A 14,351-nucleotide genomic window follows, 5' to 3' on the forward strand; every position below is an offset into this window, starting at 1 on the left:
CTTTAAAACATGTATTGGCCATCTTTGAAGAATGCTACTAAACCAATTCATTATTTTGAAAACTGGTAAAGAACAAAAAAGTAGGCTAGGCAGGGGAGAAAAAGCAGCATTTATCTTGCTTTTTCTATACAAACTGAAATACTGCATAAGCAGATGACAGATAGTATCTCTTTAAGATAATAAAAAAATGAATGGTAGAATATCACTAGCTTGTAATTCTTAACAGTTCTTAACATATGAAACAAATACTTCATGCCTCTTGATCAAAGAACACACCACCATCTTGAAATAATCTTGCTCATCCCTTTGTCTTTAAAACAAAAAGGAAAAAAAAAAAATCAAATCAAATCTCATCAAACCTGCAGTCAGACCTTTCCGTGAGAAGTTTCTGTAATGATGGAAATGTTCTGGATCTGCCCTGTCTAATAGGGCAGGCATTCGATTTGCACTAGCTATTGAGCAGCGCTTGAAATGTGGCTAGTGCAACTAATTAAATTTTTTATTTAATTAAAAACATTTTAATAGCCCCATGTGGCTAATGGCTACCATACTAGACAGCACAGCTGTGTATCCAGCTACCAATTTGTAACAAATCCAGAGGACAGAGAAATAACATGTTAAGCAACACGATATGGGTATATTCAGCAAAATCCATACTATAGAAAAACTCAAGGGAAAAAAACTAACTTCTTTAATAAATAAATTGCAGGAAGAAAGAAGGAAAACCTACAGATTTATAAAAAAGGGTTAAGAGACATAGCAAACAAACTCAAAGTATAGATTTCACCTGGATCTTCATTCAAACAAACTTCAAAAACAAAGAGAAAAAATGCTATTTCCAAGATACCTGGAAATGTAAGCATGGACTTTTTTCTTTGATATTAAGAAAGTATTAATGTTCAAGTATGGTGACGCTATTATGGTTATAATCTTTAGAATACTTAAATATTCATGGATGAAATGATGTGATGTTTGGGATCAGTTTTAGAATAACATGGGAGTAAGGGAAGTAGGTAAGAATACAGATGAAATAAGTTTGGCCATGAGGTAAAAACTACTGAAGTTGAGTGGCGGGTAAATGGAGTGTCATCATACTATTACATCTAGTTTTGCAGGTGTTTTAAATTTTACATAAAATTTTCTTCAATAAGCTACTGATTATCTTCTTACCAATGTACATTTCACACAATGTGTACATTAATGCACCTTCATCTTAAAGGGACAAAAAGTTTAAATATACTAAGCTTACTGACTAAATAATGAACAATACTGACCTTCTGATCAAGAATTTCGCAACATATTAAGATTTTCAAGATTTTTTTAAAACATAAAACTTGAGCACTTACCACTGGGGTTAAATAACCGGCAGCTTTTTAGAGATGTTTCATAACCTACTACTAATTCTTCTATGATTGCCACCTGGAGTACAAACACACAAGCACACTTTAATAAAAATAAATAAATATATAGTTACTATGCTTGTGCAAAATGTGTTATTTACTACTAGAGGGCTAAATAAACATTCCGATTCCCCCCTCCACCTCTCTCTCTCTCTCTCTCTCTCTCTCTCTCTCTCTCTCTCTCCCTCTCATACACACACACACACCTTTTTATAAATCTCTTAACCTATGGATAAAAATTTAAAACCATACATTTATGAAGGTGTGTTTTAAGGCAAAACTTTCCAAAAAACTTACTGGCAACTCCTTTCCCTGCTATAAAATAAAGCATCAAGCTGAACTAGAAATCAGGAAAAGGCTGGACAGAAAGAGGTAGTGTTAGGGATGATTTTTATCTTGGTTCATTGTTACCTCAATTCACATAAATAACACAGTTAACATTTGCACTTTAGGAATCAAGAATTAAATACTGTGTAAAAAGAGAAATTCCACAAGCATATGACAGCATCCACTCTCGATTTCATCACCGTGGGGAAAGCATCAGTAACAGAGAAGCATGGCACCGTAGGTGGGTTTCTGAGATCCAGGAGAGTGAGTGGCTGTCCCAGTTCTGGTCTCTCCTGAGTCATGACTGTACTACTTACTCCTGGCTTCGTAAGAGATCTGTGAATACTTTTAATTTATTAATTCCCTTCTTTGCTTAATCCATCTATAATGAATTTGTTACTACAGAAGCTCTCTTAAATGACCTCAACTTAACTGACTCAACAGGTTAACACCAGCTCTCTCCATCACCTCAGAAAATTGTGAGGACTGAATGGCCACAGCTAGCTTATTCTGCTGCGCCCATGTTCTTCTCCCACAAGGTGAGCTACATGCTTACTAAGAGGTTTGTTTTCCCAAACCTGTTTGAATTAGTTGCATTCATTATCATCACTGCAGAAATTAATTCAATATTATGTAAACTTAAGAAATGAGAACAAAAAGAAAGAACTGCTTCTATTAAGTCAAATACCATGGAAAGACTCACAGACAAATTAGACAATTTTTACCAATTTAGGTTTAAAAAGATAACCATAAAGGGAAAACTCGTAACAATATGTATGATTCTACAATCAAGATTGCTTCACAAGCATCACGTTCTCACTGTACCAAAACTAGAAGTAAAATACCATATTCTATCAATGTGATTTAATCAAGGGGGAAAAAAGGTGAAACAGTCATCAATAAAGCCCATATCTTGGACCTTTCAACAAAAGACTGTCAGAGTAAGTGCCCTTTATATATTTTAGGTTTAAATGTTTAGCACATTTAATCTTTCCCACCTTTAAGGTGTTTTTTTTTAAACCCAGCCAACATGTCTGATGCCACTGTACTTATAAACAAAATAATCTAAACCAGGATTAAAACACCCTTGGGACTTCCCTGGTGGTCCAGTGGATAAGAATCCATGCTTCCACTGCAGGGGGCATGGGTTCGATCCCTGGTTGGGGAACCAAGATATCCCACGCCATGCAGTGCGGCCAAAGAAAAAAGATTAAAACACCCTTTAACCAGCGTTTTGAATGTTGTAATACGTAGCTGAAAGAGTAAGCTGACTTACTGGGACAGCAAACAAACTCTTCTGACAGAATTTTTTTTCTACCAAATAAAAAGAAGAAATATTACTAAGCTTCAACTTAGTTCAAAAAAAAAAAAAAATTGCTTCTGGGTTTCCCCATGAGCAGGAATTAGAGAAAATATTGAAGAAATCACTACCTTACCAACTTTTCATCCCTGTACCGACTCATTAAAAAGTACATATCAGAAACAAAAGACAGAACAAATAAGCAGTAATTTATTCAGCTAGAGAGCAGAGGATGAAAAGGAAATGAGGCACAGAAGCATTTAAACTGCAAGCTAGGAAGACTGTTAGCAGATTCACACTGCGTATACTATGTGCACAGGTAGCCAAGAACCAATTATTCCAAATACTGAGCAAAGAAATGATAGTCAAAACACAAAACCAAACCAAACCATTGTATTTTGCTTTACCTTTTCTTTATCTTTGTATAGAGACCTCAAAGTATTGAAGACTGGTGGACAACCCTTGCTGAAGTTCATTCTTAGGAACTTATCCAAACATTCTTTAAACTTCTCACCTTGGAAGAAAAAAATCCTGTTGACTTACATGTACCCAGACAACTCTAAAAATGCATACATTAAAACCTTAACATGCATACTCATATATTTAAAACCAAGGAAAGATACTGTATATCATCACACCATTTTCATTCCTTCACAATTATTCTCACTTACCAGATAAAAAGTTTAACGGCAGTCTTCTTGGCACCAATCCCCTGGGATACTTAGTCCAGGCCTCCTCATAAATTTTTAGTCGTTCTAACATATTAGCTGCAAATCAAAACAAAAATTATTTTTCATATGTAATTAAAACATATTTTTCTAGAAAATTACAAATTTCTGAAAATATATAAAAATTACCATATTAAACAGAAAATTTGAACATGGGAAAAATTATTCATAATCTAACCACCTAAATATATTAACAATCATTTTAGAATACTTCTAATATTTTCATATTTCAATCTACAATCATATAAAATACATAATTTTCCTTATCCTGCTCTGCTTTAGGTGGCCTTTCAAAATCTGCCTGCTCTACTGTAGTTCCAAGAAAGGCTCGGTTATTAAGTTTCCACCTACGGCTTCTCCAGTATTCTTTTCAGCCTCTCCTCTAACTCCTCTCCTTTGATTTATCTTGGAGCTTGTGGATTTATCCTCTATCTTCCATTTCTCCATATTTCTTTTATATTTTCTTTTACTCTCAGGTAAGAACTTTCCTTGTTCAATCTTCCACGTCACTAATTTTCCTCAGCTGTGGCCCCTTATATTTAATCTATTAAGATTTTCATGTCACATCAAGAAGTATGTTTTTCATTTCCCAGATTCCTAACAGGCACTTTCTCTTAACTGTGCATATTTCATTGCCTCTTTTCACCTTAGGCTTCTCTATGATCTCTACTCTCCCTTTGGCTGGCACTGATGATTACCTTTCCAATGCTGGTGTTACTACAGAGGATGACATTCTTTGTACAAGGTTTCTTTCACATTTATCAATGTACCAGGAATAGTTCACTATCAGTCTTGTGGGAAACTTCGCTTCAAATTAGATCATCCTGGCTAAAGACTCTGCCTTTTTGTAGATGACATGTTTCTGGGTTTGTCCTCACAAGCAGGTCCTATTCATGGGAGAGAATGGTTGGGGAGAAGAGTGTCTCTGGACCAAGTTTATTTGAGTCCTTCTTCCCACATAGGAAACAGTACTTCCCTTTCAGCTTGGCAACATTCACTTGCCCCTGGCAGGCCACTCTGCTGTAGCCACAGGTTATCACAGAAGTCTTTCCTTTGGGGAGACATCTCCATTTCTACTTTTCCCTTTCACGTTTCTGATGCTGCTATGCATTTGTAAATTTTTCAAACTTGTTTCTAAAATTATTTTCACAACTCTTTCTTTGAATTTGTAGTAGAAGAGAGGTTTCAGAAAACACTTAGTCTACCATATTAAATGGAAGTTCACAAATGTACTTCTATATTCAGATTTTGAACCAAATCTTTATTTTAATTAGTTTTTCTCCTGTTAACCTTTCTCTTTTTAAAATATTTATTTATTTATTTAGGCTGTGCCAGGTCTTAGTTGAGGCACACGGGATCTTCGTTAAGGCATGTTTAGTTGTAGCATGCGGACTTCTTAGTTGTGGCATGCATGTAGCATCTAGTTCCCCGAACAGGGATTGAACCCGGACCCCCTGCATTGGGAGCGCACAGTCTTACCCACTGGACCAGCAAGGAAGTCCCTGAACCAATTCTTAACCAGTTCTTCTAGTTATGATTTTCATTGAGTTAACACAATATATATTAACAAAAGAAGCAATTAAAACTTAGAGAGTAAGTTTTAACCAATGCTACCTGGCTTGAGTGCCTTTTCCAAGCCTTTGTAATAGGCCCAGTTTTCAGGATTTCTCTCTTGTAATCCTCTGTAAACATCAGCTGCATCTTCCAAACGACATAATTGCAACAGAAGTTCCCCTGATAAAAAACAAATTAAGTATCTTCTGATTGTAACTTTAAGTTTTCCCCAAACTTTCTCTTAAAACCTCTTCAATATTGGGAAGTGGGTAGATTTGGTATCCTCCTGAGTTCTCAATTCCCTTCAACAAGACTGTTTACCATGTTACTTTATTGTCCCTCCTTTTTGAAAGTTCATGTGTAGAAATGCCATCCTCTTCACATCCTCAATTTATTCAGGTATTTTTCTAACTCCAGGCTACTCTCTCAAGGTCACTGAACACAGTCACCAAGCCATCATCTACTACTCAAGTATTCCTGACAACATATGGACAATTTCAAAATCCAAATTAATGCCCCAATCCAATACCCTAACCTTATGATGCCCTAATCAACTAAGAAACGATTGTGCTCTAGCAGCCCATAAGCATGGCCACATTGTCTCTCTTCCCACTACTGATTTTTCTCTCTTCCAACTACCAAATATGCATCTTGCTTTAAACTTAACTATCTTGACTTTCTTCTTCTTGTCTCACTAATCCAACCCTCCAACCCTAGAGGAAAACCGTTCCCTTTTCTTCACGCCTTTCAGCAACCTGTAGGCTCACTGCTTGTCTTCTCTGGGTTGCATGACCAATCTCATCCCTGAATGACATTAGCAGCCCCAAATATGAAAACTAATCTCAAAACCTAGGCTCCCTCATTTACCAATTTTAAGGCCTGGATCACCCCGACTGCTTGCTTGCTGTACACCTTCGCATAAAAGAAGTCAGCAGATGAATGGACTGAGGCACTGGTTTCACTAGAAATATATGAGCTCCAAACTCACACAAGCCTCAAACACTACTCGGGAATCCTTTTCCCTACCTTAATGGGCTCCCATTCACCAAACGTATTATTTTCAAACCAGGACTTCACTCTTGCACCCTTTCTATTATCAGATAATAAAAATGAACACTTACTGAGAGTGAAAGTGACTTTTAAATGTTTCACTTGCATTACTTAATTCAATTCTCAAAGCTCTATGAGATAGGTTACTATTATTTGTGTCATTGTAAAGCAGAGAACGTAAGTAAACTTGTCAAGGGTCTTTCAGATAGTTAACTGTTAAGAGTCAGGATCTGAACCCAAGCAATTTGGCTAAATGAGCCCATATTCTTAATGTTTATACCCTCAGTGGTTCTCAACCAGGTGCATTTTTGCCATCCATGAGACATTTAGCAAGATCTGGAGACATTTTTGGTGTCACAGTAAGGGGAGCAGGTGCTATGGTATCTGATAGGTAGAAGCTACCAATGCTGCTAAACATTACACAACATACAGGAAACTTCCACCTCCAACACCTTGGTCCCAAAATGTCAACAGCACCAAAGTTAACGGTCAGCTCTACACTAACCAAAAGCCTACTTCACTAAAAACAAATAATATTCTGCAACTTTTCTCCCCTACGCTACACCCATCCACATTTCCTTCCCGTAATCTTTACCCACCTTTCCCTTGTAGAAGAAACTGATGGTATAAGAATTAACAATGAAACTTTCTGCCTAACTATGCCCACTCACCCACGCCAGGAAATTCCTAAATTATCCTGACTACCCACCACTAACATCAATGCCTTTTATTACTGGAATATCCGACGATTGATGACTCTACTCTTAGTTCCCTTCTATTCTCTTTATATACCCTGTCCCCAATACCTGATTCACTGGAAATATCAAAACATATTATGTGGAACGAACTGATGGTTCTGTTTCCTATTTCACTGAGAAAATGGAAGCAACTAGAAGAGAACTCCCAAATACCCACTACATCGACACACCTGCTTGCCCATACACTCTACCATCTCTCATTACTGGGGATGAACTATTCATTCTGCTATGTAAGCCCAACCTTTCAACTTACCCACTAGATCACACACCCTCTACTGTACTGCATACTCTGTCTCATTATCCAGTGAGCATAAGCAAATGCTGTACAAATCTTCTTTTGATCCTATAACCCATTCCATCCACCACTACCCTATAGGTGTTTCCTATACAGCAAAACTACTTGTATGCATCATTTATGCATGCTATCTTCAATTCCTCTATTTAAATCTCATTTAAATCTACTTGATCTGTTTGGGCTTTTACTACCCTCCTTCCAAATGTTCAGAATGTTTTTTTGTTAAGGTCATCAGTAACTTCCAAACTGCTAAATCCATGGGTCAATTCTGAGTCCTCAGCTTGAGCTGTCATTCTTCCTTACTAAGAAAGTTATAAAAATAATAAAACAAAACAATGTACTTAAGAGTATTTTGAACAATGTCACATATTTCCATAAAGAAACTGAGGCTCAAGTCTTGCCCCTCATCATTTAGCTGGTTAGTAGCCAATGAAGGAATTCAAACTAGTTTTCTCAACCTCGTGATCTTTCCAGTAAGTCAGAAACCTCCTCCTTTATAACTAACAGACTGCTAAGGGATGATCAACTCAAGTGCGAGAGGGCTGTCTTGGGTCTACAGCTCACAAATGAGCTCCAGACGCCTTAGACTTCCATTCTTTTCTTGCCAGCAGCATTATCCTCTGCTGAAAAGTTCATCAAGCAAATGGTGGCTATACCCACTCCGCACACAGATACCACACTTTCTAGTGTTCAACTTCAAGGGAAGCCAAAGAAATCTGAAACCAACGAACTTCAGTCGCCTGGTGTCACAAAGGTAAAGGAATATTTCAGATGGCAATTCTTAGGAAGTACTCATATTCTCAATTACTTGTTATTTTTCTTTCACTTTCCATAATCAGTTCCTCAACTTTTAAAACTACAAAGACTCCTTCTCAACCCTCTAATAAACGGCAGAACCAGAGATCTTTATTTAAGGATCTACCCATCCTCCTACCCTAATCCACACATATAAAGCCGAATCTCTGGTTTCAATTCATGTTCTATGTTCAGAGAGACATTCAGATAAACCATAAAGAACCCTAGGAATGTCCCATAAGCACTTTAGTAAAGACTGATTTATCAATATATATTACTGACAATAAAGAAATGTGTTGTACACATCCAGTTTTGCCAATAAGCAGTTTCTAAGAAAATCCTCTGTCTCATAAAATTGAGCAATTGCCTCCAGTGTCTTAATCAAACTCTACAGTATTTTCAGATCAAAGATACTTAAAGAGAAAATATTGTACTGAGTCACTTCATTCAATGATTTATTGTTCACAATTTTTTTCCCTATAACAATATCCATTGTTTGAATGTGTATTTTCCCACGTTACAAATTATTCAAAGTGCATGAGTAAGAAATAGATTTTGACATCAAATCAAGAAGTTGTGTTATATGCAACTATCAGTAGCAACCAGATTTTTCAGTTTTGCTCTTTGTCATAATTAAATACCAGAATAAATTACACTCTTTAAAAAAAATACCTTTGGTTTCTTCTACAGCAAGTTTATCACAAATCTGCTTTTCATAGGTACAAAGATGTTCCAGAGCTTCTCTATAGAGACCTGCTTCCCGAAGAACTTGATTCTGATATAAAAGGAGTTCACTATATTCATAATCCACTTTATCAGGGGATGTCTATATATGGATATAAGGAATACTAACAGTAAGAATTTTGTTTTCATATTAGAAAATGGTTCACACACTCAAATACATATAAAAAGTCAAAGGATAATATATGATGAACAAAATTCATTTTTTAAAATTCCTAAATATCTTTCTAGGGAGCAACTAAGTAAATAATGTCAATATTAACTTATAACCCACTGAATAAAATAATCCATTAAGTCCTTACATATAATAAATAAATAGGGGAGAAAGGAAAGCTCTTACTTAAGAATAGAATGTCAAATAAATCTAGAAGGAATAAGACAGAAAAATCACCATTTTGAAACTATCATAGGAACAGTTGACTCAGGCAAGAATCATAATCAATGAATGCTAAAACTAGTGGTGAAAGTTTGATGAGGAACAAGACTATTCATAAAGTCTCAAATTGTTTATTAAATACAAAGAGAAAAAAATAACAAGTTTATAGTGAAGAAACCTGGCAGACACCACCTTAACCAAGTAATCAAACGGAACAGACACCATGTGACTCAATGTGGTGAACTAAGAAGGGCTTGAAATCACTTCTGTAGTTTCCTGCCCAAAATGCATAACAATATCTAATAATGAGGAAACATCAAATAAATCCAAATTGATGGATGTTCTACGAAAGCACTGCCATGACTCTTCAAAACTACCAATGTCATGAAATACAGAGAAAGCCTTTGAAACTTCCAGATTAAAAGAGAATGAAGAGAAATGACAACTAAATGTAAGTTATGATTCTAAACTGGATCCTGAAATGGAAAAAAAAGTCCTAAAAAGGATATAAACAGGTTGATTAGTAAATTTTGAATATGCATTGTGGATTAGATAATAACAGTCTATCAATGTTAAATTTCCTAATTTTTTGATAATCTATACAGCAGTATGTATACATTTGACAACTATAAAGTTATTCTTAGGAAATACCACACTGAAGCACTTAGGAGTAAAAGAGCATGGTATCTACAATCACTCTCAAATGTTTCAGGAAAAAAATTAAATAGCTAAGTAAATATAGAGACTGTAAGTAAATGTATCAAATATTAACAATTAGTTAATGTGAGTGAACTTCTATATGGAGTTCTTTGTACTCTTCTTGCAACTTTTCTGTAAGTTTGAAACTATTTCAAACAAAAAGTTAGTAAGGCTCTATACACTTCTTTTAGCTATATTAAGAATAAGACCTAGTTTACTAGGTATGACTTCTGGTTGTTACCTGTTGTGTTTTCCTAAATTCTTCTAAAATCTTTGCCGCCATTTCATAATCTTCTAATAAATGGTAAGCAATAGCATAACCAATCCACGATGCTCTCTGTGCAGGTCGAAGCTGGAGTAATTGATACCTCGTTTCCTTTAAGAGGGGAAAAAAAACACTTTTTAGTTTTACAATGAAAGTAAATGCTTCTTAGAAAGATGATGTTCATTTACCCCAAAACACTGAGCAATCTGTAACCAAGGATGGAAATCATAACAGAAAATAGTTTCAAACATCCATATTGTGTAGCTTTACAGAAGCAAAAACATATTTCTTAAGAAGCACAATGAAACTTCCAAGATAATCTTGTAATTTTTTAAAAGGTTAAGACCTGGTACCCTTTATTACTTACTGATCTACTTACTCTAAGAAAAGAGGACATGGGGAGGGGGAAGGGTAAGCTGGGACGAAGTGAGAGAGTGGCATGGACATATATACACTACCAAATGTAAAATAGATAGCTAGTGGGAAGCAGCTGCATAGCACAGGGAGATCAGCTCGGTGCTTTGTGACCACCTAGAGGGGTGGGATAGGGAGGTTGGGAGGGAGACTCAAGAGGGAGGAGATATGGGGATATATGTATATGTATAGCTGATTCACTTTGTCATACAGCAGAAGCTAACACACCACTGTAAAGCAATTACACTCCAATAAAGATGTTAAAAAAAAACCCAAAACCTATGGGATGCAGCAAAAGCAGTTCTAAGAGGGAAGTTTACAGCAATACAAGCCTACCTCAAGAAACAAGAAAAATCTCAAATAAACGATCTAACCTTACACCTAAAGGAACTAGAGAAAGAAGAACAAACAAAACCCAAAGTTAGCAGAAGGAAAGAAATGATAAAGATCAGAGCAGAAATAAATGAAATAGAAACAAAGAAAACAATAGCAAAGATCAATAAAACTAAAAGCTGGTTCTTTGAAAAGATAAACAAAATTGATAAACCATTAGCCAGACTCATCAAGAAAAAGAGAGAGAGGACTCAAATCAATAAAATCAGAAATGAAAAAGGAGACGTTACAACAGACACCTCAGAAATACAAAGCATCCTAAGAGACTACTACAAGCAACTCTATGCCAACAAAATGGACAACCTGGAAGAAATGGACAAATTCTTAGAAAGGTATATCCTTCCAAGACTGAACCAGGAAGAAATAGAAAATATGAACAGACCAACCACAAGTAATGAAATTGAAACTGTGATTAAAAGTCTTCCGACAGGGCTTCCCTGGTGGTGCAGTGGTTGAGAGTCCGCCTGCCTATGCAGAGGACACGCGCTCGTGCCCCAGTCCAGGAAGATACCACATGCCGTGGAGCAGCTGGGCGCGTGAGCCATGGCCGCTGAGCCTGCGCGTCTGGAGACTGTGCCCCGTAACAGGAGAGGCCACAACAGAGAGAGGCCCGCGTACCGCAAAAAAAAAAAAAAAAAAAATCTTCCGACAAACAAAAGTCCAGGACCAGATGGCTTCACAGGTGAATTCTATCAAACATTTAGAGAAGAGCTAACACCCATCCTTCTCAAACTCGTCCAAAAAATTACAGAGGAAGGAACACTCCCAAACTCATTCTATGAGGCCACCATCACCCTGATACCAAAACCAGACAAAGATACTACAAAAAAAGAGAATTACAGACTGATGTCACTGATGAATGTAGATGCAAAAATCTTCAACAAAATACTAGCAAACAGAATCCAACACATTAAAGGGACCATACACCATGATCAAGTGAGATTTATCCCAGGGATGCAAGGATTCTTCAATATATGCAAATCAATCAATGTGATACACCACATTAACAAATTGAAGAATAAAAACCATATGATCATCTCAATAGATGCAGAAAAAGCTTCTGACAAGATTCAACACCCATTTATGATAAAAACTCTCCAGAAAGTGGGCATAGAGGGCACCTACCTCAACATAATAAAGGCCATATATGACAAACCCACAGCAAACATCATTCTCAATGGTGAAAAACTGAAAGCATTTCCTCTAAGATCAGGAACAAGACAAGGATGTCCGCTCTCACCACTCTTATTCAACTCAGTTTTGGAAGTCCTAGCCACGGCAATCAGAGAAGAAAAAGAAATAAAAGGAATACAAATTGGAAAAGAAGAAGTAAAGCTGTCACTGTGTGCAGATGACATGATACTATACATAGAGAATCCTAAAGATGCTACCAGAAAACTACTAATCAATGAATTTGGTAAAGTTGCAGGATACAAAATTAATGCACAGAAATCTCTTGCATTCCTATACACTAATGATAATAAATCTGAAAGAGAAATTAAGGAAACACTCCCATTTACCAATGCAACAAAAAGAATAAAATACCTAGGATTAAACCTACCTACATACAGGAGACAAAAGACCTGTATGCAGAAAACTGTAAGACACTGATGAAAGAAATTAAAGATGATACCAACAGATGGAGAGATATACCATGTTCTTGGATTGGAAGAATCAATATTGTGAAATGACTATACTACCCAAAGCAATCTACAGATTCAATGCAATCCCTATCAAATTACCAATGGCTTTTTTTACGGAACTAGAACAAAAAACCTTAAAGTTTATATGGAGACACAAAAGACCCCGAATAGCCAAAGCAGTCTTGAGGGGAAAAAACGGAGCTGGAGAAATCAGACTCCCTGACTACAGACTATACTACAAAGCTACAGTAATCAAGACAATATGGTACTGGCACAAAAACAGAAAAATAGATCAATGGAACAAGATAGAAAGCCCAGAGATAAACCCATGCACCTATGGTCAACTAATCTATGACAAAGGAGGCAAGGATATGCAATGGAGAAAAGACAGTCTCTTCAATAAATGGTGCTGGGAAAACTGGACAGCTACATGTAAAAGAATGAAATTAGAACACTCCCTAACACCACACACAAAAATAAACTCAAAATGGATTAGACAACTAATTGTAAGACCAGACATTATAAAACTCTTAGAGGAAAACATAGGAAGAACACTCTTTGACATAAATCACAGCAAGATCTTTTTTGAGCCACCTCCTAGAGTAATGGAAATAAAAACAAAAATAAAGAAATGGGACCTAATGAAACTTAAAAGCTTTTGCACAGCAAAGGAAACCATAAACAAGACGAAAGACAACCCTCAGAATGGGAGAAAATATTTGCAAACGAATCAACGGACAAAGGATTAATCTCCAAAATATATTAACAGTTCATGCAGCTCAATATTAAAGAAACAAACAACCCACTCCAAAAATGGGCAGAAGACCTAAATAGACATTTCTCCAAAGACATACAGATGGCCAAGAAGCACATGAAAAGCTGCTCAACATCACTAATTATTAGAGAAATGCAAATCAAAACTACAATGAGGTATCTCCTCACACCAGTTAGAATGGGCATCATCAGAAAATCTACAGACAACAAATGCTGGAGAGGGTGTGGAGAAAAGGGAACCCTCTTGCACTGTTGGTGGGAATGTAAACTGATACAGCCACTATGGAGAACAGTATGGAGGTTCCTTATAAAACTAAAAATAGAATTACCATATGATCCAGCAATCCCACTACTGGGCATATACCCTGAGAAAACCATAATTCAAAAAGACACATGCACCCCAATATTCACTGCAGCACTATTTACAATAGCCAGGTCGTGGAAGCAACCTAAATGCCCATCGACAGATGAATGGATAAAAAAGTTGTGGTACGTATATACAATGGAATATTACTCAGCCATGAAAAGGAATGAAATTGAGTCATTTGTTGAGACGTGGATGGATCTAGAGACTGTCATACAGAGTGAAGTAAGTCAGAAAGAGAAAAACAAATATCGTATATTAATGCATGTATGTGGCACCTAGAAAAATGGTACAGATGAACTGGTTTGCAGGGCAGAGGTTGAGACACAGATGTAGAGAACAAATGTATGGACACCAAGGGGGTAAAGCCGCGTGGGGGGGTGGGGATGGTGGTGTGCTGAATTGGGCAATTGTGATTGACATGTAGACACTGATGTGTATAAAATTGATTACTAATAAGAACCTGCTGTATAAA

At 36.5% G+C, this 14,351-nt stretch overlaps 1 protein-coding gene across 2 annotated transcripts in view; it reads right to left on the bottom strand.

The window, feature by feature from the left end:
- The window catches only part of NAA15 (N-alpha-acetyltransferase 15, NatA auxiliary subunit), a 76,144-nt gene that overhangs the window by 31,207 nt on the left and 30,586 nt on the right, over window positions 1-14,351 (bottom strand). For both annotated transcript variants that reach the window (XM_082838033.1, XM_082838032.1), the window contains exons 5-10: window positions 10,265-10,399; window positions 8,880-9,033; window positions 5,370-5,489; window positions 3,699-3,794; window positions 3,435-3,541; window positions 1,347-1,419 (exon numbers count right to left, since the gene is read on the bottom strand). In XM_082838033.1, the coding sequence (XP_082694159.1) occupies window positions 1,347-1,419; window positions 3,435-3,541; window positions 3,699-3,794; window positions 5,370-5,489; window positions 8,880-9,033; window positions 10,265-10,399 (685 nt within the window). The remainder of the gene's footprint in view (window positions 1-1,346; window positions 1,420-3,434; window positions 3,542-3,698; window positions 3,795-5,369; window positions 5,490-8,879; window positions 9,034-10,264; window positions 10,400-14,351) is intronic.

This window comes from Leucopleurus acutus, assembly GCF_964270905.1.
Source record: "Leucopleurus acutus genome assembly, chromosome: 4".
In the NCBI taxonomy this organism is placed as follows: domain Eukaryota; kingdom Metazoa; phylum Chordata; class Mammalia; order Artiodactyla; family Delphinidae; genus Leucopleurus; species Leucopleurus acutus.